At 55.0% G+C, this 26505-nt stretch overlaps 2 protein-coding genes across 3 annotated transcripts; one reads left to right on the top strand and one right to left on the bottom strand.

Moving 5' to 3' along the window:
* Window positions 1-31: 31 nt before the first annotated feature.
* Window positions 32-15061, bottom strand: SPRYD3 (SPRY domain containing 3). 2 transcript variants are annotated; one of them, XM_079936745.1, is made up of 11 exons: window positions 14956-15061; window positions 13324-13470; window positions 12240-12315; window positions 11654-11778; window positions 11215-11350; window positions 10137-10322; window positions 3301-3450; window positions 2813-2870; window positions 2078-2197; window positions 1820-1992; window positions 32-1496 (listed from the first exon to the last, which is right to left on the bottom strand). In XM_079936745.1, exons 1-11 carry the CDS (start codon window positions 14976-14978, stop codon window positions 1362-1364), a joined length of 1329 nt encoding a protein of 442 aa, XP_079792871.1. In that variant the 5' UTR covers window positions 14979-15061; the 3' UTR covers window positions 32-1361. The 2 variants fall into 2 exon arrangements, with proteins under 2 accessions (XP_079792871.1, XP_079792872.1); XM_079936746.1 differs by having other exon boundaries at window positions 1826-1992.
* A 7398-nt stretch (window positions 15062-22459) lies between these two features.
* On the top strand, window positions 22460-26431 carry IGFBP6 (insulin like growth factor binding protein 6). The gene is made up of 4 exons (XM_079937910.1): window positions 22460-23009; window positions 25115-25254; window positions 25411-25530; window positions 26117-26431. The coding sequence occupies exons 1-4, from the start codon at window positions 22682-22684 to the stop codon at window positions 26237-26239; spliced, it is 711 nt and encodes a 236-aa protein (XP_079794036.1). The 5' UTR covers window positions 22460-22681; the 3' UTR covers window positions 26240-26431.
* Window positions 26432-26505: the final 74 nt, after the last annotated feature.

The following is a 26505-nucleotide window of genomic DNA, read 5'->3' as shown; positions in this document are numbered from 1 at the left end:
GCCAGGCCCATGGGACACACACGATGCCCCTCCCTGGCCCCATACTGGTCCACACGTGCCTGGTGAGCAAGTGCCCTGGGCCGCCCCCTCCTCCAGCCCTGTCCCTGGTCCCCTGTACTGGAAAGGATTCCCCTGTCCCGGCCGTACTGATAAATATGGAAACTCCATCTTTATTGGCTGTATAAACATCTCTGGTCTGTACATACATTTCATACATCATAGTGCAGGGCCTGAAGGGAGGGCCGAAGGGGAGGCCCCAGCAGCACAACACCTCACCCCTTTTCTCCAAGCCCTGCCCACTCTGCCCAAACCAAGGCCTCTCCCTCCCAGAAGTCACTGAGGAGGGGACAGGGGTCAAGCAGCTAGGAGACCGGAGGGCTTGGTGCGGAGGACACGTTAAGCGCTAGAATCAAACACTGAAGCGAAACAGGCAACTGGCACAGGCAGCAAGCAGGGGCGGGGGCAAGGCAGGGCAGGGGAGCGTGGGCCCCGTGCCCTCGGGCTCTCGCTAGGGCTCTGGGGTCCCGCCCCCACCACGTGGGAGAGACAGGCTCTGGAGTCTCCGCCTGCCTCCCCAGGAACGAGAGACGGGTGCCAGAGGTGAGCCAAGGAGGGCAAGGGGGAGACAGGAGCAAAGGCCCCAGTCCCCCGATTTGATAGCCCCTCTCTCACCCCATCAAACACGTCATGGACACCATCTATGTGTGTACAGCTGGGGGAAGCCAGAGACTCGCATTCTCGGGGGGATTGTGGTGCCTGAGCAGGCAGTGAGGGAGGAAGCTGGCTCGCAGGGGAAAGAACGGAGACCCTCGAGTAGTCTTCTCGGGACACCAGTCAGTGGAAGGAGACAGAGGGCCCAAGAGAGCGCCCCCCCAGCCCAGCCCGGGGGGATGACAGCGGCAAGTGCTTCACACGACGAGGACAGGAAACAGGAAAGAGGATGAGAAGAGGAGCCCTGCGGTAAACAGAGGACGGGGTGTCCTGCTCCACCCTTGCCAAGCCTCACGCCCAACAGCAGCTGAGACGGGCGCTCACTCCTCTCCCCTCACACGGGCCAGGGTGGGAGGGGCACGCGGGAGCCCACGGCCAAAGCCAGTGGGCCCCACCCATGAAGCAACACCATCCTTTGGGCTGGTTCCTGTCCAGCCAGGAACTCTCGCCCAGGGACTAACAACAGGGGCAGCACCAGGTCAGAAACATGGGCACAGAGGAGCCTGGCAGGGGCCTGATCCGGTAGGGCAGAGGGACAACACACCCCCTGGGGCCTGCTGGGTAAGCAAATCCTCGGGGCGTCAGGAACGGGGTACCTGGCTCTGCAAAGGGCGAGGAGAGGGAGAAGGGGCAGGTCCAGGGGAGAAGGCCTAGCCACTCAAGGGGTGCAGATCCACTTTGACTTTCTCCCCACAGCTCAGCATCCCAATTGTGGGGAAGAAGCCCCCAGAAGGTACGACAGCATCCTTCTTCCCAATGATCTTGCCATTCCGAGTGAAGAAAACCTGGGGGTGGAAGAGAAAAGTGGGATAGGCAGGCTCTAGCCTCTCCTCTGAGGATGCTGGAGCTACGCAGGCCTGAGCCGCGTCACTCCCAGCTCGCACCAGCGTTGGCGAGAGACAGAGGACGATGCAGGAGGTGACCACGAGAGGGCGTCCCGAGGCCGGAAACCGGCCTCCCAGCCAGTCTCCGCACTCAGCAGCCCCACGCCCACAGCAGCCAGGGCTTCCCCTCTCCCCTCCCTGGGCTCCCCTCCCTGGGCTCAACTAACACCAGACCTCACGGAGGCCCAAGACCCCTAGTCCAACCCCAGACACACCCCACTCACCACCACCTTCTTGCCCTCGTGCTCCTGTTCTATCTCTTCCCCATCATCTTCCTCTTCCTCTTCCTCCTCTTCTTCTTCCCCTTCCTGGTGCAGGTACATGACGTTCCGGACATTCCGGACAGCTCGGGCGGTCGGGGACAGGATCACTGTGTCACAGCTGTCATCACTGTCACCTGGGGGCCAGGAAACCTGAGCTCCTGTGGTACTGCCCCCACCTTCTGCCCGACCAGCCTGGTTGGCCATGGTCACCCCACTCACCCTCACTGTCCAAGATGTAGTCCCGGGGGAACATGATTCCACAGCCCATGATGTCCCCTTTGTAACAGCGTGGCCCAAAGGGGTCCCCCACACCACTGCCATGGAAGATCTTCCCGTCATCTGTCGGAGGGAGGGGAGAGGACACACACCTGAGGGAGGGGCCGACACCCTACAGCCCCTAGAGCGGCCCCTGCTTAAAGCTGAAGTGTCCCTCCCTCCCTCGCTGGCCCTGAGGAAGGGAGGAGAGAGAATGAGGGCACCAGATTAAAGAGAGACACACATCTGTCCCCTCAAGGGGCTAAGGGAGAAACTCCGTTGGGAGCTGGTCAGAGAGCGGGGGCCCTCGGGAGGGGAGGGAGAGGCGGGACCAGGAACTCACAGCCCCTCCTTTCTAAAGGAAGCCCTAAAGGAAATCAAGCCGATCAAAAAAAAAAGAAAATGCAGAATCTGCAGGAAGGGTGCAGAGGGAGCCAACTCAGAGGCCTGGAATGTCCAGTTTGGGCCCAGATCCCCCACCCCTGTTCTGCTCCCCTGGCTTTTTGGGCTGGGAGGAAAAACACAGATGAAGACAAAGCGCTAGCAGCTTGGGAGGGGAAGAGCAGAGAGCGGCAGGGGAAAGTCTCTCGGGCCAGATGCTGAAGGCGAGGCCCCTAGTGTGGGGTCAGGGAAATGGATGTCCCTGTGCCCCTATACCCCACCCCACCCCCAGCTTCCCCAGGGCAGCCCCTCACGCACCTGCATGGTAAGCCACAGACCCTCTGCTCCAGCCAGGGTGCCTGTTCTTGGGATAATCCTACACCAAGACAAGAAAAGAAAGCTGTGGTACCTCGCACAGGAAAGAGGATGCGAGAGTGGCTTACGAACCACTTCTGAAACAAGCTACGACCCAGATGGCTGCTCCCACCCCGGCAACCTCACCCCTTCAGGCACTGGAGGTCGCAGGGGAAGGTGCGAAGGTGCTTGGCTTTCCCAGCCAGGGCTGCAGGCTGCCCCCCACCCCACATCCAGGCCTTGGTGCGTGTGGTGCGCTCACGACCCTCTCTCAGCTCCGAGGTGACTTGGGGTCTGTGCCCTCACACAGCAGGCACATACGGCCTGTTCTGTCTCGGGTTAGACCTCCCTCTGCAGCCCAGCCCCTTGATCTCCCCAAGAGCTCCGGGCCCCGGCCCAACAGCCCCAGAGCTGAGCAGCTCCACAGGCCAAAAGCCAGCACTGGCGCCCACCTTCCGGGCCAGCCCCAAGGCGATGTAGCATTTCTCTCCAGGGTCCACGATCTCCACTTCGAAGTAGTGGCTACGGGTGCTCAGCGGGTGCCGGGCCTGGGCCAGCCCCACGTCCACGATGCTCTTGCCCTTGCCCAGGTACTCCAGTAGCTATGGGGGAAGAACCAGGGGTGGGGGGCAGGCTAGCACCCCACCCCTGGAAACCTGGTTCCAGGGCCATCTGGGGACCAGTTTTCCTGGGTCTCACAGAAAGCCCTGGCCGAAAGGGAAGGGATCCTGGAGGCACAAAGTGGGCCTCAGGGTTCCAGGCAGGCATGGGAGAACAGGGATGGGGGCAGGGGCGTGGAGGTGGCAGCGCAAGCAAGAGGGCTGAGCCCCTGCTAAAGGCTGCGCCCACCTGCCTACCGAGCCAGAAACCCTCTCCTTGCTGTGGGGACCCGGCGAGAGCAGCACAGCGATCCAGATGGCCGAGTGCCAGGACCACACAGGGGTCTGTACACTCTGCCATCACTTCCCTCAATCACCCTTCCAGGAAAGGGCCACCCGGGGGCTCTGAACATGGAGAAGAGGAGAAGCAAAGGCTAGGCTGAGAGGAAGCCTGATGGCTTTCTCAGGGTGCCTCGGGCGGATAGGGAGGATGCAGAGGTTAGGGGCCAACTCCAGACGTCTGGGGGAGGGGAGACGAGCCCAGAAGCCAGTTCTGCCTGGGATGGGACTGATATAATTTCTCAAGGTCTTTGTTTTACTTGGCTTTGAACAGAGCTGTTTGTAGCGGGGTCGAGGGGAGCCAGGGAACCGAGGACAACCAGCTCTTCTTCATTTAATGCGAGGGAGGGGAGCAGGCAGAGAGAAGCTAGAAAGGCAGGCGTTCCTGCCCCCAGCCCCTCACGGCTCTTTCAAGCTGGAGCAGGGGTGTGGAGGGGAGTTGACTGATGGGCTCTTGGGGCTCTTCGGCCCCACAGTGATCCTGCCTGGGCATGATGGGGCGGCAACCCCCGATCTGGGAGGATTTATTTATCAGTTGTCATGGTGATAGTAGGGCTGTGACTCAACCCCATCCCCTCTTTCCCCCACCCTCAGCATCACCTGGGATTCCTTAATCCCTTTTTAATTAACCAAACTGCCCCTCAAGACTTTCTTCTACCCTCCCACCCCTCCGGCCCTGAAGAAAATTCACTCCCTGAGGATCTCCTCCACTTATCCCTGGCAAGCCTCGGGACACTGGCCTCTCACCCCACAAAGAACTCCTGCCTGAACAGGAAAGGCATCACACTCGCCTGCACCAGTGCCGAAGCCTCCATGTGTCTTCAGCAGAGGCAGGCGCTGCATCCTCAGCAACCCCTTCAGGGAGGCAAGAGAGGGACTCGGCCCCCTTCTCAGCCCTGGATCCCCGAAGCCCTGTCACCTCAAGCCCATTCTCCCCTCCTCCCCAGAGAACTGGAGGCGGGGGACAGGGGGCACCAGGAGAAAGGCCAGAGGTGTACAGGAGGCCACCTAAACTTTCTTCTCTCCTTCCTGCAGCCAGGACCATACATGTTTCGGGCTACACTGGCTCTGTGATATTCATTCTCCTAGCCCAAGTCTCCATTGTCTCACACTGCTTTCTTCCATCAGAAAGGGGTCCCCTGCAGGTGGTCTTCTGATTTACTGGGTATTATGAAGGCCCACACTGTTTACATTCTATTTCTGGTCCTCTGTATGTTCTCGGCGTGGCCTGGGTTCCTCCTCTGCATCTCTCCCCACAGGGCCCGGAGGGATGTGGTATGATGCACATTAACTAACATAGACTCCACCCAATCCGAGCAGCCCCCAGCCCAACCTCTCCACCCTGCATTGCAGAACTGGGTGGGGGATCCCACAGCTGCCCTTGACCCACTCCATCCAACTGGCCTCTGCATAGGAAACACAGTGTTCTCCACTTCCAGAGCCAAGAGACAGCAGACCCAGATCCTGATCCTTGGGAAAAACCCGCCCAACCATTCCCTCTGCCTCAGCCCAGAGGAGGGCAGGCTGCCGGTTTGTCTGTGGATAGGGTGGGGATGGTTCCTTAAGCTAAAAGGCCAGGAGGATGAAACACACTAACGTGGGACTCTAAAGCCCACTCCCCAGCCCGCAGAGCAGCTCAGACAGGCTGCTGAATGCCTGGAAGACTAGGGCCATGCACAAGCCACCTCTTCAAGAGAGGAACCACCCACCCCTTAGGGTGTAAGCCCCTGGATTCATCTGTTCCTCTGCATCCACTCTCCTGCCCCTGGGCAAAGTCCTCCCAAGCCCTGGGAGCCTTCTCAGAGCACTCAGAGGAGCAGGTAGGGGAGAGTCTGGCCTCCCTGATAGATCCTTGCTTGAGTGCACTCCTCCCCTCCTTAGACTAGGACTGGTAGAAACCTAGAGAAGATGAGAGGTTTAGCACCTAGAGTCTGAGTTGCTAGAATCTTGATGCTGGTCCCTCAATCTGTGCCTCAGGTGCCTCTTAGTTTCTACATTTTTTTGGCCATGCCACAGGGCTTGCGGGATCTGAGTTCCCGACTGGGGATCGAACCCGTGCCCCCTGCAGTGGAAGCATGGAGATCTAACCACTGGACCACCAGGAAATTCCCAAGATACTTCTTAGTTTGAAAGAGAATCAAACAGACCTGGGTTCAAATCCTAGCTCCTATTACTTACTAGTCACTAAACTCAAGCAAGTGACTCTCACTTCTTTAAGCCTCAGATACTTCATCAGTAAAATAGGGGTACCACTACCCGCATCTCCAAATATGGGTACGATGAAGTGAAGTGAGTGTCAAGGGCTTAGCCTGGAGCCTGACCCCCGGTAGGTGATAAATGCACACGTCAGCCTTTCCCTGACTCAGGAAATGGGAGTGATACTGGAATATCCCAAAGTTCCCATGCTCCCTAAACATTAACAGTCTACAACAGACTGGAACTGCCAGTCACAGAGAAGGAAAGGTTCTCTCACCTCAGCCCTTACCCCCAACTAGAATGCTCCCTTGGGCTCCCAGGACACTCCTCAGATGACTCCATCCCAAGGGGCCAACTGTCTTCCTCCCAGTATTTCTCCTCAAACAATACCCCCAATCAACAGGCATGCTCCTTTACATCTTTGGTGGGGGTGGGGAACTCTTTCCTTAAGGCTCCCAAGACCCCCTCCCCACCCCACCTCCCTCCACACACAACGGAAGCCTTGAGAGGCCAAACAGGTCAACTCCACAGAGCGGAGCTGCAGACCAGAGTGCAGAGAGCCTCCTGCACCCCGCCCCCTCCCTCATACCAGTAGCCCTTCTCAGCCTCCTCTCCTGCTGCCACCCGCCCTCCTCCTCTTGCTAGCAGAGACCCTAATCCCTCTTGACAGCAGCAAGGGAGGACTCAGTGCCCGGAGGGCCTAGAAGCAACTGAAACACGAACCAAGAACATGCTCCCCACCGGCCAGCTCAGGCCCCAACACGGTCTCCTCCTGGGTTGGGCCCGGGGAGGACCCCTGAGAGGGTGGGGCCTCATTCACCCCACTTTGTGTACCAAGGCTGTTGCCCCGTCACTAAGGAGTTGTTAGAGGAGCTATGAACAGAAATGAGAAACAAAGACAGAACGAGTCTAATCCCCCAGCCCTACCTACTGCCCCCCCCTTGACACATTACCTCACTGTGCAAGGCCTGGGGACAGGAATGAGGGGTAGCACCCCATGCCTGAGCAAATGCAACAGCAATTCTCCAGCATCCCGGAGCTCAGGGAAGGGGGCGCTCTTTAGGAGGGGAAAGTGAGGCCACAGGAAGCAGGGAACGACTTCCCTCTGGAAAGAGCCGGTCTGTCTATATACAGATCCTCAGATCAAACAAACACAACTAAATATTAACAACTCTCGAATCTAGATAGTGGGGATACAGTGGGTGTTCACTGTGCTATTTTTTCAACTTTCCTGTATGTTTGAAACTTTTCATAATGAATTGCTGGAGGAAAAAAAAGGGTCAGGAGTTGAATTCACTCTTCTGTATGGGAAGAACCAGTGAGAAGGGAGAAAAGAGGATAATTGAGACTACAAAACTGGGAGAAAGGGCTATAGGAGTAAAAGAATTCCAAGCTAGCCAAGTAAACTCACCTGGGAGGCCCCTGGCTAAGCCACTAGATGGGAGAAATCCCCAGGGACATGGGAGTTTAAGCCCAGGAACTCTGGATTCACCTTATGAGAAGCGAGTAGGAGAGATTGGCTACAGAAGAGTGGGCCTGGGCAGAAGGCAGCAGCATATATCAGACAGTGGAAGAAGCTGGGGTAGGGGTCAAGGAATGAATATCTGGGCTTAGTTCTGCTGCTAATTCGCTGTTTGACATTTGATCAAGTCTCTTCACTTTTCTCTGGGACTGCTTTCTCAGCAGTACAAGAGGATATATGGGAATGTCGGGCAGTCACGACAACTGGGGCGCAGGGGGTGGGGGTGGGGTCGGAGCTACCAGCATCCTGGGTCTGGGAACCAGGGATGCTAAATGGCTTGCACATCAAGGAACTGTCTCACCTCAGATGCCCACAGTCTCTGCACTGAGAAACCTGGACAGGATGGCATCAAAGCCTCCTCCAGACCTTTATGGTTCTATGGGGTGTCCTCCTGGGAACATCACCTGGGGCAGGAGACAGGCTGCAACAACAGCAGAGGTCTGAGGTCTCAGGGAAGGGCTCCCCACAGAGGGGGACGTAAAAACAGGAAGGGCAGAGAGGAGAAGCAGCTGTGCTGGACATCTTTAGAAATAGGAGGCACAGGCACAGCCTAATGACCTCTCCCAGGCTCCTCCAGGCTGACACCACTCTGACTGCTGGATCGGAAATACAGTGGATGGTCAGAGGGACAAAAAGGATGAGGCAAGAAGGTCAGGAGGCAAGAGTGGATGGGGGGCCGAGGGGCTGGCACAAACTGGGTAAGTCACCCTCATTTGAAAGATGAGGTAGTTGGCAAGACTAGAAGAGAAGCCTGCGTCCCTCAGGAGGCTCATGCCCACGGCTGGCCCAGAGAAGCAAGTGCGCAGGGAGCAGTGTGCCTACCCTGGCAGCTGTCCCCAGCTGGGGTGCGGGTTTGACAGAAGAGCTACACTGAACAGCTTAAGTCAAGAAAGAAAAAAATCCTTAAATGTGTGGCCTGAGGGCACTGGGGGAAGGGCAGGGAGGAAGGAAGGCTATTTATAAATGTCTACAGGATTCCGCATCAGTTAGAAAAGACTGCCTGGGAGGAGCAGGGAGCAGAGTGGGGACAAGTCCAGGCAGGGAAAGGGTGCCAGGAAACAACTCTTGAGGAGAGGTCAAGGATGAGAGCTGGAGCCTCGCCCTGGCTCAGCCCCAAGCTCAACTCTGCAGATGCCAAAATGATGGTGGAAGGGGAAAGGAAAGGAGGCATGAAGGTCAGGGAGTGGGCATCTGAGGCCCCCTGGACCCTAGTGCCAGAAGGGGGTGCAGAGTGCCCGAAGCTGCAGGAGGCCACACTTTCTGCCATTTTCCTTGTGTTTGACTCACCTTGAACTCCAGAGTGGAGAGCCTTACTCATAATCCACCCACTCCCCCCCCCCCCACCCCGCCGCTTCTGTTTTGCTATCAAAGGCTGAGTTGAAAACAGCCTGGGTTGGGGTGAGAATGCCAGAGGGTGGAGGAAAAGGTTGAGCGGGGAAGGAGGGAAGGAGCGAGAGGGCCGCAGAGGGACAATTCGAAGTGGAAGGCCCGAGCAGCCCACTAGAGGTCAGGGCCAGACCCCTAAGTCAGCATCCATTCACTCCCAAACCAGCAAGAGGCACAGAGGGTAGATATGAAGAATTTCCCTCTCTCAAGGTCCATACACTTCCCAAGAAAGTTTAAAATCTAGGCAGGGGACTAAAGCAGGTATGGTGAGGTGTATAAAAAGGCCAGCTTTGGAGGATCAAGGACTCTCACTGAATCATTATCTGCCTCTCTTCTCATCCTCTATAAAATGTAGGAAGGCAGAAGAGACTGTCATTGATGCTTACTCGAAAAAGAACTCAAAGAACCTTCCCCAGCATGAGTGGGATTTGTGACCACACCTGCTCCACAATGCAGAGAATGGAAAACTGTGCTAGCTGGGCTGGGATCAAGCCAAAAGGGTGTTCCAGGCATCCGGCCTCCAAGTCAGCCCAGCCTCTCAAAGGCAGGCGTGCAGGGCAGCAGCGTGCATGGGGTGGGGGGTGGGGGGCCTGAAGGAACCAAAGAAGGCAAAGGAGAGCTACTGGCTACTGCTCGTTCCTAGGGTTAAGCAACTAGGCTGAGCTCTCAAACAAAGGGAAGGCAGGAAAGAGGACCACCGCTAAGGAGAACACAGATCTGGACTCAAGAATCATGTCAGGACGCCAGGCTCTCCTGACAAAATTCCCACTTTCCAAAACGCTACAAAAGACCCTGTCTTGGGACTTCCCTGGTGGCGCAGTGGTTGAGAATCCGCCTGCCAATGCAGGGGACATGGGTTCGAGCCCTGGCCCGGGAAGATACCACATGCCACGGAGCAACTAAGCCCGTGCGCTGCAACTACTGAGCCTACACTCTAGAGCTCACGAGCCACAACTACTGAGCCCGTGTGCCGCAACTACTGAAGCCCTAGCACCTAGAGCCCGTGCTCCGCAACAAGAGAGGCCACCGCAATAAGAAGCCTGTGCACCGCAATGAAGAGTAGCCCCCGCTCGCCGCAACTAGAGAAAGCCCGCACGCCACAAGGAAGACCCAATACAGGCAAAAATAAATAAATAAATAAAGTAATTTTTAAAAAGACCATGTCTTCACTCCCTATTCTAAGCAATCCTGACATGCTTCTGTGGACCCCGGGATTCTGCCCAGCCCTACCCTTCCCCTTACTTACAGTTCCGCAGACTCTGACGTCGTGCAGCCGGCCCCACTCGTCCTCGTAACTGTCCACCATCATGACACTGTCGTCCTCGCGGCCCAGCTCAGCGTTCAGGTGCAACCGCACCTCCTCACCCAGGGAGTGCATGCCCACTGCTGGGAACAGCCCATCGGGGGACATGGGCATGATGGTGGAGCCCACCTGCAGCGGAGGGAGGGGAAGGAAGGGAGGGAGCTGCCGCCTGGCTCACCTTTCCACAGCTCATCTAATTCTCACAAGGGGACTTCTGAGATGATGCAACCAGTCATCATCACACACGCTGACAGGTAGCAAAACAGAGGTACAGAGAAGCATAAAAAGCTGCTGAGTACTCCTAGCTGAGCAAGGTACCCACGGAGCTAAAAGGCAAACACAAGTCTCTTGTCACCCCCCCCCCCGCCCCCCGCAAACACTTTAGGTACGCGTGAGTGTGGACTGGAGCAGGAAAGTGCTGAGCATAGGTGCTTAAGGAAGGAAGACCACTAGGCTGGCCGGCGGAGGCCTGAGAAGGCAATTTCTCAAGGTGGGAGACGGGGCTGGGGAGAAGAAGAAAGAGAGCTGGGGTCTCTCCTATTTGCTCTTATCCCATCCCTTCACCATCACTAGTCTCTCTCTGAAGAGGGAAGGAAAGGAGAAGTGAAATAAGGAACACGAAACACAGAAAGGACATATCCCCAAAAGCATTCAAGTCAAAAATCCCAAGAGGACCTCCAGCTTATGCAGCCAGGTCATAACCTCCCCATCTTTTTTTCTGCTCAAAACCTTCCCCCATATCACCAGTTCTGTCCCCCACAGTTTCTGCCCCTCCTCCGCTGCACAAACCTGCCCCTCTGCGTCCATCACCTGGGGAATGTCCCAGCTTCCCCCGGGTGTGGGGAGCATCTTCTCCTACATGCAGGAGACCCCAGGAGAATCTGAGGCTGAACTGAAGAAGATGGGAAAAAAGCCCGTGGGGCCCTGAGCAAGCCCCAACTAGCAGACTCTTTCTTATTACTCACACAAATCCCTGGACAGCTTCAAGCCGTTTAAATCCCACTCAGGATGTCCCACTTACCCGCTTCCCATTTTTGGTGAAGAAGATCTGGGCAGTCTGCACATCAAAGGACACTGGCTCAATGCCACAGCCAATCCGGTCCCCGGAGTTGCACTTTGACCCAAACTGGCGGCCCTTGGCCCGGCCATTGTACAGCCTGTGGACAGAGCAGCACAGACACAGGACCCGAACCCGGCTTCCCAACCTCTCCCCAGTGCTCCTGCTTCCATCACTCCGCAACGGCATCGACCTATGTTCTCGGGGGAGCTCCACCCTCCCCTTTAAGTCTGCAAACCTCCAAGGGTAGCCAACAGGCCACCTTCCTGTCCCTATCAGAAAGGTCTATGAAAATACCCCAAGACCAGTGAAGGAATAGCCAAAGCCACCCTGAGGTAGTCCATTATATCCAAGATTCCCAAATCCGTAGGAAAGGGGTCGGGTTCCACAAAAGGCAACTCACTTGCCATCATCAGCATGGTAGGCTACAGAGTCAGGCAACCAGCCAGGCTGGTGATCCAAGCTGTAGTACTGAGGGACCAGTCCCACAGCAATGGTACCCCGGACCCCGCTGTCCACAATAGACACCTGGAGGGAGGAGAGCAGGGCACAGTTAGCAAGGAGGGGAGTTAGACATCAAAGGGGGCTGAGGCTCAAAGAGCAAAAGACAGGGGAATCAGAGAAAAAGTCAGGGCACTCAGAGGGAGAACTGGGGAAAGTGGGGGCCCACGTTACCACAATTACTTAGAAAACAATTTCCAAGCTATGGAAAAAGATGGGAGATGGAGTAGATGCTGGGCCTGGGTTAGAGGGTGGGAAAGGACATGGGTCAAAGTCTACCTAGGTGAAGCGCAGGAGAGCAGAAGGGACAGGGTGAAAGGACTTTAGGGTGTCTCTCAGATTAGGCACCATGCTATCCTGGGCCCTTTTCCCAGCCAACAGGATAATCCTGATGGAAAATGTAAAGGACCAGTCAAGAACCCAGTAAAAGAGCGCCTTGGAGCTTAAACATCTCACCCCCTGCTCTGCCCACCCCCTGCCTTGATCACCTCAAAATAATTGCTGTCCTTTGTCAGGGGTCGAGAAGCCACGTAGCAGCCAACTTCACCAGAGTTTCCATGGTAACTGAAGGAGGAATGAAGGGGAAGTTCCATTAGCAGCCTAGTCCAGGGGTTGGGGGGAGGGCCTCAGCATCCCCAACCCCCACCCTGTGAGGGCCAGCACAGAAGAGAATCCATCAGGCCATACTTCAGGACATCTGCACAAACACCATAACAAGATACTTGAGGTCACCCACCCCACCCGCCACCTCCAGCCAGGGCCCAGCCCACACCAGACCAATGCAAGCCTGGCTTCTTCACTGCCGGTGGGGAAGAGAAGGCGGAGCCTCCCTCAGTTGCCTATTAGGGGTCTCACAACCCTGTCTAACCTCAGTCCCTCATGCTGCAGCTTCGGCCCTTTTCCTCTGGCTCTGTCCTCGGTGGAGCTGGAGAACGGCTGGTCTCTATCCTCGGGACCAAAGCCCTTTGCAGATTGGAAGACAGTTACTCAGTCCCCACTCCTCAGCTTTCTTGTCTCCAGGCTAGATAGCACTACTTCCTCCCCCGCTTCCAGTGACAACTTTGTGAGAGAATTAGACTCGGATGGAGTCAAGGGAAGGGTTCAAGGCAGAAAATAGAGCGAAACAAACACAAACACACAAACCAAAGGGTTGGAAGGCAGTAAGCAGGATGCACTACAGGACTGTCCTTCACAAAACAGGAAATCCACTGCCTTTGAAATGGCCATTCTTCACCGATCCCAACTACAGAGATGCAGGCAGGAGAGCCCGGCATCGCACCGACTCACTGGAGTCCTTTCAACAAGGCAGCTGGGCAATTCCGGAGACCCCAGCAGCCTCCACCTCTGACATGACTGCTTCCAATGCAGACCAGGACAGAGGTACCCACAGACACAGGCAGAGGGGGGTGCGGGGTGAAGAAGCATATACTACTCCATTCGGAAAGGCCCCCAGGGTTTCCAGCATACCCCTCGCTGTGCAATGCAGACAGTCCTCTGCCTTTGCAAAAGCCCCTTTTCGTCTCTAAGATCTGGCACAGAAAGGAAAATGTGGAAGCACTCCCCGAAACTCACCTCAGAGTGTCTCCATCTACAAGAATGTGCTTGAATCTCTCCTGATATCGGAAAGCCCGGACCTCTCGAATCTCCCGGATCCGCCGGCGCCAATTCAGAAACCGGTAGTGCAGGTTGAGGTCATCCATCTTGTTCATGAGAACAAACCTGCCAGGGGGAAAAGGAGATTGAGGAGGAAGAAGCAAGGCGCTGAGCAAAGTACCTCAGCCTGTTCCACCCAGAATGCGGAGAGGACACTGGACTTGAAGCCAGTTGCTCAGATTGACCTCAACAGTCCCCACCCTCATCCTTTCATTCAGCAAACATTTACTGAGCTCCCACTATGTGCTCCTACTGTCCTAGGTGCTAGGGATACAGCTGTGAACAAGATGGATGGGATGTCTGTTCTCATAGCACTTCCATTCTATTGGGGGAGGCATGACAGCAATAAACAGACACGACAACGTTAGACAGTGGAGGAAAAAGCAGAGTGCTCTGATAAAGAATAATGGGGTGAACTCTATGAGATGAAAAGGTGACAGGCACGTAACAAGCCCAAGAAAGAGCATCCCAGGCAGAAGGGACAGCCAGGACACAGGTCCCGAGGGGCAAGGCAGTTGGCATGGTAGGAAAATAGAAAGGCCAGGTGGCTAGTGTGTAGGGAATGGGAGGGAGGGAGAATGTACCAGAAGAGGATGGAAGGAAGGTAGGGGCCAGATCAACGCCCTACAGACCATGTTAAGGAGTGTGAATTTTATTTCAAGTGTGATGGGAAAGCTCTGGAGGGTTTTATGCAAGAAAATTATATGATTTTAAGGTTTATCAGATCGTAAAGCTCATTCAGGCGGTTGGTTGGAGACTAAACTGATCCCATAAGAGGCAAGAACAGAAGTGGCAAACAATTAATTAGGAGGCTGCTGCAGCTGTTCCAATGAGAGATGGCATCCCCAAAGATGGTAGCAGTGAAGATGGAGTGGAGTAGGATGACCCAGGTATTTAAACCACTAACAGTGCTAACATATGAATGAATGAATGAATGAATGGACGAGTTTTTCCCAAAGCGACAAAAAGGGGAGGTACTTTCTCTTCCCATCCCCCAAACCCTTGGACAAGGGTTCCATCCAGGCCTGACTGTGCCTTGCACACAGCAGGGGCTTAGGAAGCCTCGGCTAGGCTGAATTCAATCCCAATGCGCATATTACACGCTCCTGCAGTAGCTACAAGCCACCGCGTGACCAAAAGGGTAGGCAGATGTGGGGCAGCCCTAGAATTGGCCTCCTTGGCACTCGGCCAGGGGGCTCGACCCCAGGTCGATGTTGGCGCCCAACCTAGGGGCATCTGCTTGCCTAGAACCCCACAGCCTTGGCGCCGCCGATACGCGGCCGCACCGGGCCCCGCCTCCACCCCGGGCACAGCCCGATCACTCAGACGAGACCCGGGGGAAAGGGGCCCTAGCCCGTCAGTGTGACTACGCCCAGCCTCCCCAGGCCCTGCACTGGGCCAAGGAGGGTCCCCAGGGAGGAAGACCAGTGACCAGAGCGCAAGACCCCGCCCCTGACTCCGAAGCCTCCTCCCAAGACCCCAGCCTCCCGCCTCAGGCTCCGTGGAGACCGACCCGAGGCCTCGGGGACCCCGCCCCCGATCCCCGCCTACCGGGGCCGCCGCGTCCTCCTCATCCATAGGCCTCTGAGCTCCGCTCACTAGCTCTTCGGCCGCCGCCACCACACACATCCGGGTCCCCGCCCTTCCAACGGTCCCCGAGACCCGCCCCTTTCCACCCACCCCGGCCAATCTGCAGCGGCTGAGGACAACAGGCACCTGCAGAAGCCAATCGAAGGACGCAGGCCGGGTCGGGCGCGGCCCGGTGAACCCGGTACCTAGTGCCGGGTAAGGGGCTACTAAATACGGGTGTGGAGAGGGTGGGAGGCGGCGACGTGGCAGCGTGGACGCCACACTGGGCGCCCTGGGCGCTGACTGGCCGGTCAAGGGGCGGCTCCCTCCGGGCGGGGTGGGCGGGGAAGGTCGCTGCGCACCCACAAATACTGCGACTGTTGCCTCAGCGCTCGTTCAGTGTTAGTCGTGAGGCTAAGAGCTTTGAAGGAATGTCCTTTTAATCCGTTCAACAACCTTATGAAATGAGTCTTATTAAATCCTTTTTGTAGATGCAGAGCCTGAGGCTGGCCTCCACAGTTCGTGTGCCTGTTAACATATACTTTGTATTCTCCCGAGCTCCATTTCATGTTACCTTTCCTTCATTCTAGGCAGGGCATTCCCTTCCTGGAGGAGAGAACTTCGGATGCAAAAAGCAGTGGCATGAAACGGCACGCTGTTCAGGAACAGAGGGGTTGGTGTAACTTAAGGAAAGTTAGGCTGGGGCCATAATGTGAAGGGAAGAAAGATACTGACATTTATTGAGCACCTACTAAAGGGTGATTATTGCCGTTCTGGGGAGGACTTCCCCGGTTCCTCCCATCACCGAATTTCTCTATTCCAGATAGGAAGGTTTTCCCTCCTCTGTATTCTTTTTTTTTTTTTTTTAAATAAATTTATTTATTTAGTTTTGGCCGCATTGGGTCTTTGTTGCTGTGCGTGGGCTTTCTCTAGTTGTGGCGAGCGGGGGCTACTCTTTTGTTGCGGTGCGCTGGCTTCTCACTGCGGTGGCTTTTCTTTGTTGCGGAGCACGGGCTCTAGGCATGCAGGCTTCGGTAGTTGTGGCACGTGGGCTCAGTAGTTGTGGCTTGCAGGCTCTAGAGCGCAGGCTCAGTAGTTGTGGCTCACGGGCTTAGTTGCTCCGCGGCACGTGGGATCTTCCTGGACCAGGGCTTGAACCCGTGTCCCCTAGCATTGACAGGCGGATTCTTAACCACTGCGCCACCAGGGAAGTCCTCCTCTGTATTCTTATACCATGTCGTTTGCACCTCATTTGTAGCACTTATTACAGTCTTACTTTTATTATTAAAGTAACTTCTGTTTGTAGATCTGTCTCTGCTGGACTGTGAGCTCCTTCAGACCCCTGAGAGCTATCCTATTCTTATCATAAATAGGTGCTGTACAAATGTTGAATGAAATGGAAGCCATCCTCTCCTATACTATAAACAGTGGCCACTTGGCATAATGGAGATAAGGTGTCAGAAATAGGTGTAGACCAGACATTAGGAAATCTGGATTAGAACCCCAGATCTGTGACTGACATTTACTTGTCATGTTTCCTTAGGCTCCTTAATCTGGGACAGTTATTCAGTCTTTCCTGAAGAGTAGATGCCAATTATCTTGTTTAATATCCCTCAGTTTCATTTTAGCTGATATTTACTCATTATTAGATTGAGGTTATGCATTACCAGCTTTATCCAGATCTGTGATTAATTTTGAGTTAATTTTTTCTTTTTTTTTTTGCATATGGACGTCCAGTTTCTCCAGCAGCATTTGTTAAAAAGAATATCCTTTCTCTACTGAATTCCTTTGCACCTTTGTCAAACATCTATTGAACAAGTAAAAAAGAAAAAAAAAGTGTTTAAAGAAAAGGAAAAAAATTAATTTACTGTATTTTTGTGGGTCTATTTCTAGGCTCTCTACTCTGTTCCACTGATCTGTTTTTCTATCTTTATGTTTTGATTACTATACCTTTATAATGAGCCTTGAAATCAGGTAGTATAAGTCCTTCAATTTTGTACTTTTTAAAAGTTGGTTTGAGTTATTCCAGATCCTTTGCTTTTCTATATGAGACAATCAGCTTGCCAATTTCTACAAAAAAGGCTTCTGGGATTTTAATTGGGATTACATTGAATCTGTTGATCAATTTTGGGAGAACTGATGTTTTAACAATATGGAGTCTTCCAATCCATGAGGATTGCACTGAAGTCTCTTACTCTAATCCAGTACCACAGGGTTCATTCTAGCCTTCCTCCCTACTTCTCTCTGACAGTGAGAAACCCAATATCCATTACTTATTTGCTCAACCCCAGTACATATTAAGCAGTTGCAAAAATTTTAACCCATGAGAAACAAATTTATCAACTAGAGTACAGTGTTTATGTAGAGTGTAGAGTATGCCATTACATTTATCTTTAGCCTTACAGTTTCCAGTCATAACACTGTTTTCCAAATTACTTAAGTCAGCACGTTTTTTTTTTCTCATCCCCTCAGTGTGTTTTTGTCATACATATATAATACATTTAGATTCACCTGTTACAGTCTGCATTCTATCCTGGAATACCCTCCCATCCCGATTGGTTTTTTAGGTGTTTATTAAGTGTGTGTTGGATGGACAGATATTAATTCTAAGCTCCTTGGGAGCACAATTCCTCCCTATTTATGTCCATATAATGTAGTTACATCCACATAAATAAATGCTCTATCAATCTACTGAATATATTTTTATTCATGTAATTACCAAAAAAAGCAAAACTCAGACTCCCAGTTATTATTTCTTCTCCACTAATGATTCCCAACTCCCAACCATCTGGCTGACTCCAGCCCAGTCTAGAAAACTGCTCTGCTCCCTTCCCAGTTCTCCTTTCTCTGATATCATTGGGACACTGGGAATCTAGACAGAACAAATCATGCACACACATTCACACGCATGCCTCTTTCCCCTCATCTCTGTTACACAAAGAGGTGCTTTCCTATCTGAGATGCCCTCCTCCCTCTTCTCCTAAACTCTTTTTTTTTTTTTGGCCTTGCCATGAGGCATGTGGGATCCTAGTTCCCCGACCAGGGATTGAACCCGGGGCCCTCAGCGACGATAGCACCAGGTCCTAACCACAGGACTGCCAGGGAAGTCCCCTAAACTCTACTTTAAAGCCCTATTCTCAGGACTTCTCTGGTGGCCCAGTGGTTAAGAATCTACCTGTCAATGCGGGGACACGGGTTCCATCCCTGGTCTGGGAAGATCCCACGTGCCCTGGTCCTGGAAGGTCCCACATGCTGCAGAGCAACTAAGCCCGTGTGCCACAACTACTGAGCCCATGCGCCACAACTAGTGAAGCCCGCATGCCTAGAGCCCATGCTCCGCAACAAGAGAAGCCACCGCAGTGAGAAGCCCTTGCACCACAACGAAGAGTAGCCCCCGCGCGCCGCAACTAGAGAAAGCCCGCACTAAGCAACAAAGACCCAACGCAGCCAAAAATATAAATAAATAAATAAATAAATAAAAATAAATTAAAAAAAATAAAGCCCTATTCTCCGGGAAACCCTCTTTGGTTTATCCTGGGGCCAGGTTTCCCTTTCTTATTGAACTCTGACCACACTCCAGCCTCTCAGTCTCTTTGGCCTTTACTTGGAGAACAAGGGGGAGAAATAGGAAAAGAGAGAGGAGGGGTTAAAGGAGTTGGAGAGCCACAAGACCCCCTGGGGTGGGTGGCCTGGGCTAGCTCAGAAGTAGAGGAGCCTCCAGAAGAGTTACAGTGCGCCCGCTTCACCTCTCAAGGCCCTCCCCCAGGACTGCCTTTGCTCCCACCCAAAACAACAACTTTTACCTGTATCAATTCCGAACTCCTTATATGAACTGAGAGCTGGGGTGTCCAGAGGTGAAGAAGATGTGGGGCTCCTGTTCTCAAAACACTCAGAATCTGAGACTTCCCTGGTGGCGCAGTGGTTAAGAATCCGCCTGCCAGTGCAAGGGACATGGGTTCGATCCCTGGTCCGGGAAGATTCCACATGCCGTGGAACAGCTAAGCCCGTGCGCCACAACTACTGAGCCTGAGCTCTAGAGCCCATGCGCCTAGGGCCGGTGCTCTGCAACAAGAGAAGCCACCACAATGAGAAGCCCTTACATCGCAACAAAGAGTAGCCCCCGCTCGCCGCAACTAGAGAGAAAGCCCGTGCACAGCAACGAAGACCCAACGCAGCCATGAATTAATTAATTAATTAATTTTAAAAAACCCCAACACTCATAAGCTAACTGGAAAAATAAGACACAAGAAAAGATAAGCAAAAATTTAAGATAGCAACACAACAATGTGGATGAATTAAAAGAAAGGCAGACAGCTGGCTGAGCAGGTGGGGATGAGGTGGGAGAATTTGGTTGTGGTGAGAGGAATGGTGGGGAGAATTTCATCCTTATGAGCTAAAAATTTGGAGTTCAGGGGAAGAAATTACCTCTGGGCACCACACCTTCCCTTCCCCTAATCTCAGTTCAGACTCAGAGATGAGAAACTGCCAGGAGGTTTCGGAGAAGGTGATCCCACCAGATGGCTGAACCACGGTGTGCTTCCCGGGCCAACCGTCCACAGGGTCATGATTGGCATATGAGAGCATGGGTCCTTGCGGGGAGGGGGGCATGGAGTACCGCCAAAGGTCTTTGAGGAGGAGAGAGTCACAGGAACAAGACCAACTGGGAGGCTGTGTGTGGGACAGATGGCAGAAACCAGAGGCTGGAGACCAGCGGAGGTTATCGCAACAGTTCCCATGAGACCCACACCAGACTTAGGCCATGTCATGATGTGGTCATTAAGCCTCCTCTCTGGTGCTTTCTGTCTGTGGACTGTGCCACTACTTGTCTTTCCTCAGACTCAAAGCTCAAAAGGATCCAGGCAGGCCCCCTCCTTTACCCCTGGTTGTCAAAAGGAAGTCAGCACCTGGGGGTGCTGTGGATTTGGAGGGATGGGCTGGGTGTGAGAGATGCCGAGCATAAGGGAGCAGCACGACAGAGTGTAACCTGCAAGAGGAGAAGGAAGTCCTGTCAAAGTTTATTTATAAAAAGCCTAAAGGGCTTCCCTGGTGGCGCAGTGGTTGAGAGTCCGTCTGCTGATGCAGGGGACGCGGGTTCGTGAAGATCCGAACCGGGGAGATCCCACATGCCGCGGAGCGGCTGGGCCCGTGAGCCATGGCCGCTGAGCCTGCACGTCCGGAGCCTGTGCTCCGCAACAGGAGAGGCCACAGCAGTGAGAGGCCCGCGTACTGCAAAAAAACAACAACAAAAATAAATAAATAAAAAATAAATAAAAATAAAAAGCCTAAGTAACAGCCCCAGCCTTTTAGCCTTTTCACAGCCCTGACAGAAGCTTTCCTCAAACTCTTCTCTCCACAGAGGCCAGACAGAGTCCCAGAGTGTGTGCACCTTGGCCCACACTCCATCCTGAGCACGCACCATGCGCTTCCTACCTCTGCTCTGGGTGCTGAGGTGAAGGGCATCCCAAAGGGAGGGAAAGCAGAGTTCAAGAGTCTCAGTCTGCGAGAAAGAGCCTGGTTAGACCCCAGCACTGACAGCACAGCTCGCCGCTCTGGACATCCATACTGGAGGCGTGGGGTCGAGGCAAGAGCAGTGCTGGGGTGGCGGGTGGGACTGGGCTGTGCCGTGGCTGTACTTAGACTGCGTGGAGGGACCAAGCTGGGCAGGGGGTAGCAGTAAACAGGGGAAATCTGTAAGGGTGGCGGTGGTGATGTGGGAGGGGGAAGGGGGAATTCGGGAAGGCAGCGGTAGATGTGAGAGGCTAGCAGAGTATTGGGCTTCTCTGCAATATAACCTACCAAAGAATACAAACTTCTTTAAAAAGCCACACTGGGATCCTGCAGGGAGTATGGCCAACTCTTCCCCATCTCAACTTTCCACAGACCTTTCCATCTTATTCAGAAGCAGCAAGATGGAGCTGAGGAGAAAAGCCCTAGCTAGAACCATGTGCAGGGCAAAATAAATCGTGATAAGGACGGAGGGACAGGATGGAGCTCGCTACCCTGGGGTCAGAGCTTGGAGGAGGAGGTCCCAGAGCCTCCAGAGAGAGGAGAGCTGCTCCTCCCACTGCCCCAGCAGCCACCCCCCCACCCCCCCACCCCCGCCTGCCCAATCTGCGTCACAGTCTCAGGGCTACTGGAAGACGCTGCTCCCCAAATGCTGGTTCTAGGGTCCCAGGGTAGCCCTAGGGGGCGGGCTGGGAGTAAAGTTCTTTTTATTTTGTATTTACCTAAAAGTTCAGGAAGGCCTTGCTTACATTCTTGCTTGGAGGACCAGAATTTAAACTTAGTCACTGCCCAGAGCCGTTGTTTTAGGAAAGAATGAGATGGCCGGTGTTGCGTAACCCAGAGCTGGGTGGGTGTGGGTTGCAGAAGGAAACGGTCCTTCTTCCTCCCTCTAGGAAGGAAGGCTCAGCTAGGAGTCTCAGATGGGCGGGGCACTGCCTGGAGAAGGGCGGCCAGGGGTGGGGAGGTGGGGTAGACAGACCAGCGTGTGAAAGCTCGGGGAGCAGGCAGACTGAACACTCAGACCAGTCACCATTCAATCCCCCTGGGTAGAGCACAGCCTGAATAATCCAGAAAACCCAAAGGGTGGTACTGGGTGGGTGTGGAGTGGAGGACAGATTCTGGGAAAGGAGAGGAATGGAGGGGTGGGCTGACCTGGATGAAGGACAGCGTGGGTTGGGGATCTGCTCTCTGGCCACTGTCCCTAGGAGCACCCAGAGTATGGGTTCCTCTAATCCTCCCCCCCCGCCTCTCCCCCCCGCCTCTCCGCCCCCCCCCCCGCCTCTCCGCCCCCCCCCCCCCCCCCCCCGCCCCGCCACTATAATTTCAGCTGGCCAGTCCCCCGTCCCTACCTCCCAGGTGTTCAGCTAGTTCTGCGGGCACGCTCCGCCCCCTGCAATCCCTCCAGACTCCCATGGCCCCAACACAATGCTAGGATTTCTGACAGTTCATTCAAGGTGTGCTTCCGCCTCCCCCCACCTCACCCCTTGCTTCCCCCAACCCCTTCTATCATCTTACCCAAGTCTGGCCCCCAGTACCCGCCTTCCCCTGTCATATCTCAGGGAGACCTTCTCTTGCTCCTGCCTCAGCTTTGCTCTTCCTCTCCTCGCCCCTGGTTTACTCTCTTCCATCAGCGGTCAGTTCTCCCAAGACCCCACTCTCCGTCGTCTCCGCCTTTTCTCTCTTTTCGCCCGCATTCCTCTCATGACCCCCACACCATCCCTTCTGCGTCCACTTAAGTCCGCCATCTTCTCACTCCCCATCGGAGTCCCTCCGTCTCCTTCATCCGCCACACATGTACCCGAACTGGATTTCAGGTTTCCCCTTCACCCCTACTGCCGCTTCTACCCCTCCTGCTTCCACCCCTTCCCACCCTCCAGGGCCTCCAGCCAGCTGTCCAGCTCCCAAAATCCGGGCGAGATTCCCGGGAACAAAGCAAGAAAAATCAGAGTAATTTGGGAAGTAAACAGAAACCGGGAAGGGAGGAGGTAGAGAAGAGTGGGGAGGACCCAGGTGGAGGGGGGGGGGCCTCTCCAGTCCCACCCAGTTTAGGGAATGCCCCTGCCTTCTCCACCGCACCCCCCCTTCACCTGGCTCTTAAAGGGCCCGGCCCCTGCCGGCGGCTACTTAAGGCAGAGGGGCGGCGACGGGCAGCAGCTGCGCTACGACTGCTCTGGGAGGAGTGGACGGGGCAAAAATCTTGACCATGACCCCCCACAGGCTGTTGCCGCCACTGCTGCTAACTCTGCTGCTCGCTGCCCGCCCAGGAGGCGCCTTGGCAAGGTGCCCAGGCTGCGGGCAGGGGGTGCAGGCGGGTTGTCCAGGGGGCTGCGTGGAGGAGGAGGATGGGGGGCCGCCGGCGGAGGGCTGTGCGGAAGCTGGGGGCTGTCTCAGGAGGGAGGGGCAGCAGTGTGGGGTCTACACTCCAAACTGCGCCCCAGGACTGCAGTGCCAGCCGCCGGAGAAAGACGAGGCGCCTTTGCGGGCGCTGCTGCTGGGCCGGGGCCGCTGCGGCCGGGCGCGCGCGCCCTCGGGTGAGTCCGCGCCCCGCCCCTGCCCCGCCCACGTGAGGCCCGCAACTCTGCCGGCAGGGTCCGGGAGGGATGCGCACGGGCAGCCCTGCTATGAGGGTCCTGAGATTGACGCTTCCTCCTCCCCAACCCTGGTGGGAGGTACATTTTAGGGGCTGAAGGGGCCAGTGCGGGGAGCTTCTAGGAGTCTGGGGTACGGCTGGGGGCCCTAGGGATGAAGCAGGGAGATGTCTGAGCCCGCAATCCTTTTTAGCCCCGTCAAAAAGGGGTTTCCCTTGAGGGGAAAGGGAGGAATGGAAGGGTTTAGGGACGTGCTGTATGCCACAGAGGCCCAGCTCCTTCAGCTCTAGACCCCCAAGCTGGAGAAAGGACCCAGGCATTGTTACCAGCTTCCACTTGGAGAAAGAGGGAAGAGAACTCCAGACTCCCAAATCCTACACACACTGAGAAATATCTCCTCTTAATATCAGGGTGTCCAAAGCACCCGAACATGGGGTGGAGAATAGAAGATGGCTCAGATCCAGAGCAGTTTCACACTAGACTAGGGTCCGATGGTTGGCGCTGGCCCTCCCCACGCCCCACCCGGAGCGGGGGGGGGGGGGGGATAGAGGTGGGAAAAGAAGGAGTCTGCCAAATCAGGGTTATGATTTAAAGCTTCTCAGAACCCTCCAGCCACCCCACCCCACCCCACCCTAATCCAGAGAGGAGAATAGAAGGCTGAGTCATTGGGTGGGTGGGACAGAAGTGAGTCAGAACCTGAAAGATGGGGGGCAGCAGGGAGATGGGAAGAGGAGGAAATACAAACGGCCCCCACCCCAGGGGCATCTGAGCTCCCAGTTTTTTCCACAGGGAAGGATGGGAAATCAACTTGGAGTTTCTTTCAGTCCTAAATGCCTGAGTCCAGGCTGCTAGGGGTCTTCCTGGAAAGAGGTGGTCTGATTGGGTCAGAGGAGGCAGCTGGCAGCATGGTCGCGGTAGGATGCTGAATAGGGGGAATGAGGGGCAAGGTCTGAGGAGTGTGGAGGAAGAGGGATCGGACTCAGGATTGCAGAGGAAATGGTTCTTGGCTTTCGAGTAGCAGGCAGATGGGAGCAACTTCAGGGCTCATCATATCTCATTTTACAGCTGGGGCAAATTCCAAACAGTGCCCGCTCCCCTCCCTGTCTTTTCTTTGCCCTGACACCCTGACTTTCCCTTCCCATCCTGAGCCTTCCCCAAACCCCCCAGTACAATGTGTGAAACTTTCTCCAGAGCCAGGAGCTGCCTGCAGGTTGGAAGCCGCTCATTCCTGCACCTTTGCAGCCTGCCCGCCTTCTACCTCCTGGTTAAGGGCTGAATCACACATGCTCCTGGGACCACTGGGGTTGAGCTGGGCTGAGTCTCAGGGGACCAGAAGGGAGAGGCCCCCACTGCAGTGCCCCCAAAGTAACCATGTCTCAGCCCTGGGAGGGGTGGGCTGAGTCACAGCAGGGTCACAGCGGGGACACACATTCCACTTGGGTCCCTGCTGACCCCCTCTCACCGCCATTGCTCTTCTGCCCCATCTCCCTGGCTTGGTGCACCCCCTGCTGGCCTCTGGTGGAACAGCCCGGTCTTTTCACCCAAAGCCCCAGGCTCCTCGATCAATGAACGTATTGATTTTTGCTTTCCAAAGTGCTTCTCCTTTATAAGCCTTAAAGCCTTAGTCTGCAGGGGACTTCCCTGGTGGTCCAGTGGGTAAGACTCCATGCTCCCAACGCGGGGGGCCTGGCTTCGATCCCTGGTCTGGGAACTAGATCCCGCATTCATGCCACAACTGAGAGTCCGCATGCCACAACTAAGAAGCCCACATGATGCAACTAAAGATCCCGCATGAAGAAACTAAGACCTGGTGCAGCCAAAATAAATAAATAAATAATTAAAAAAAATACTAGTCTGGGGATATTATCATGAAAGGTAATATTACCATCTGTCAGAGAAAGAAACTGAGGCCAGGAGAAGGTAACAGTGGAGCCAAACTGTAAACCCCCTCACTACTCTGAAAGCCCCGCTCGTTTACGCTCGGCTCTGGCCTTTGACATCTGGTTGATTTCCAGCCTCTTCTTCCCCATTCCCCATTGTGGCTGTAGGGGAGAATCCTAAGGAGAGTAAGCCCCAAGGAGGGACAACTCGCCAGCAGGACATGAACCGCAGAGACCAACAGAGGAATGCGGGGACCTCTACCACTCCCGCCCGGCCCAATCCTGGGGGCGTCCAAGACACTGAGATGGTGCGTTTGGGGCTGCAGGGAACGGGAGGGGTGGAGAGTCCTGGAGATTCCCATCTGAGACTGCTCCCTTGGGCTTGGCCGAGTCTTCCATCCCAATCCTGGGAGCCTGGCTGGTGGGGCCAGCAGGCTCTGCAGCAGAGCTATCCCTTCCTCCAGGGCCCCTGCCGCAGACATCTGGACTCAGTGCTGCAGCAACTCCAGACCGAGATCTACCGCGGGGCTCACACCCTCTACGTGCCTAATTGTGACCATCGGGGCTTCTACCGGAAGCGGCAGGTGAGGCCATTCCTCTCCTCCCTTGGTCTATCAGTACAAGGGTCCTACTAGCAATTGGGTAGGGGGGCTTACACAGTTGCATAAATAAGACACTTGCCCTGCCCTTAGGGCTCTCCCAACTTTAGGGCCCACACAAACATAGAGAATAACCAACCACAGCTATGGGAGAGGAGTTAGACTATCTAAACAATGCCTAACTCAGAGGTTAGACTATCTAAGCAATGCCTAACTCAGAGGTTCACAAGCGTGAGGAGCAATCAGAATCACCCAGGTGTGAACACAGGTGGCTGAGCCCCGCCCACAGAGCCTGAAAATTTGCATTTCCAATGCGGCCTCTAGTGATGCTGATGCTGTTGGTTTGGAAACCACACTTTGAGAACCACTGTTCTGGCCTAGAAGAACAGGCACAGTTTGGTGGGTGGAGGAGAGAAGCCATGCAAGGGAACCCAGCGGGCTTCGCTGTCCCGAGAACACTCAGATGTTTCCACAGACTCAGACTCAGGAGTTGACAGCCTGTCCCCCAACCCACGGGGCCCCTCCCATCTCTCCTGGGCCACACCTCTGATTCTTGTGCCTCTCTCCCCAGTGCCGCTCCTCCCAGGGGCAGCGCCGAGGTCCCTGCTGGTGTGTGGATCGCATGGGCCAGCCCCTGCCCGGGTCCCCAGACGGCGATGGAAGCTCCCCATGCCCCACCGGGAGCAGTGGCTAAGGCTGGGTGGGAGGCTGCATGGCCACTGGCAGGAGCGTGGGGCTATCATCTTGGGTTATTTGTTGAGTGCTGAGTAACTCAGGGGCCCAGAGCCCCACACTCCACCTGCAGGCCCTGCCCCATTGTCAACCTCACACATGGAAAGATTGTTGGTGTTGGCTGGGGGTGTTAATAAAGCTGTGTTGGGGGTCTCTGGCCTACGTCTCTGTGTTCACCTCTCACATTGTGGAGTCCCTGGCCCTTCTCTCTACCCCTGTCCAGCCTCT

Source organism: Stenella coeruleoalba (genome assembly GCF_951394435.1).
Source record: "Stenella coeruleoalba genome assembly, chromosome: 11".
In the NCBI taxonomy this organism is placed as follows: domain Eukaryota; kingdom Metazoa; phylum Chordata; class Mammalia; order Artiodactyla; family Delphinidae; genus Stenella; species Stenella coeruleoalba.
The sequence above is the reverse complement of the archived record's forward strand: the minus strand, read 5'-3'. Positions and strand labels throughout refer to the sequence as shown.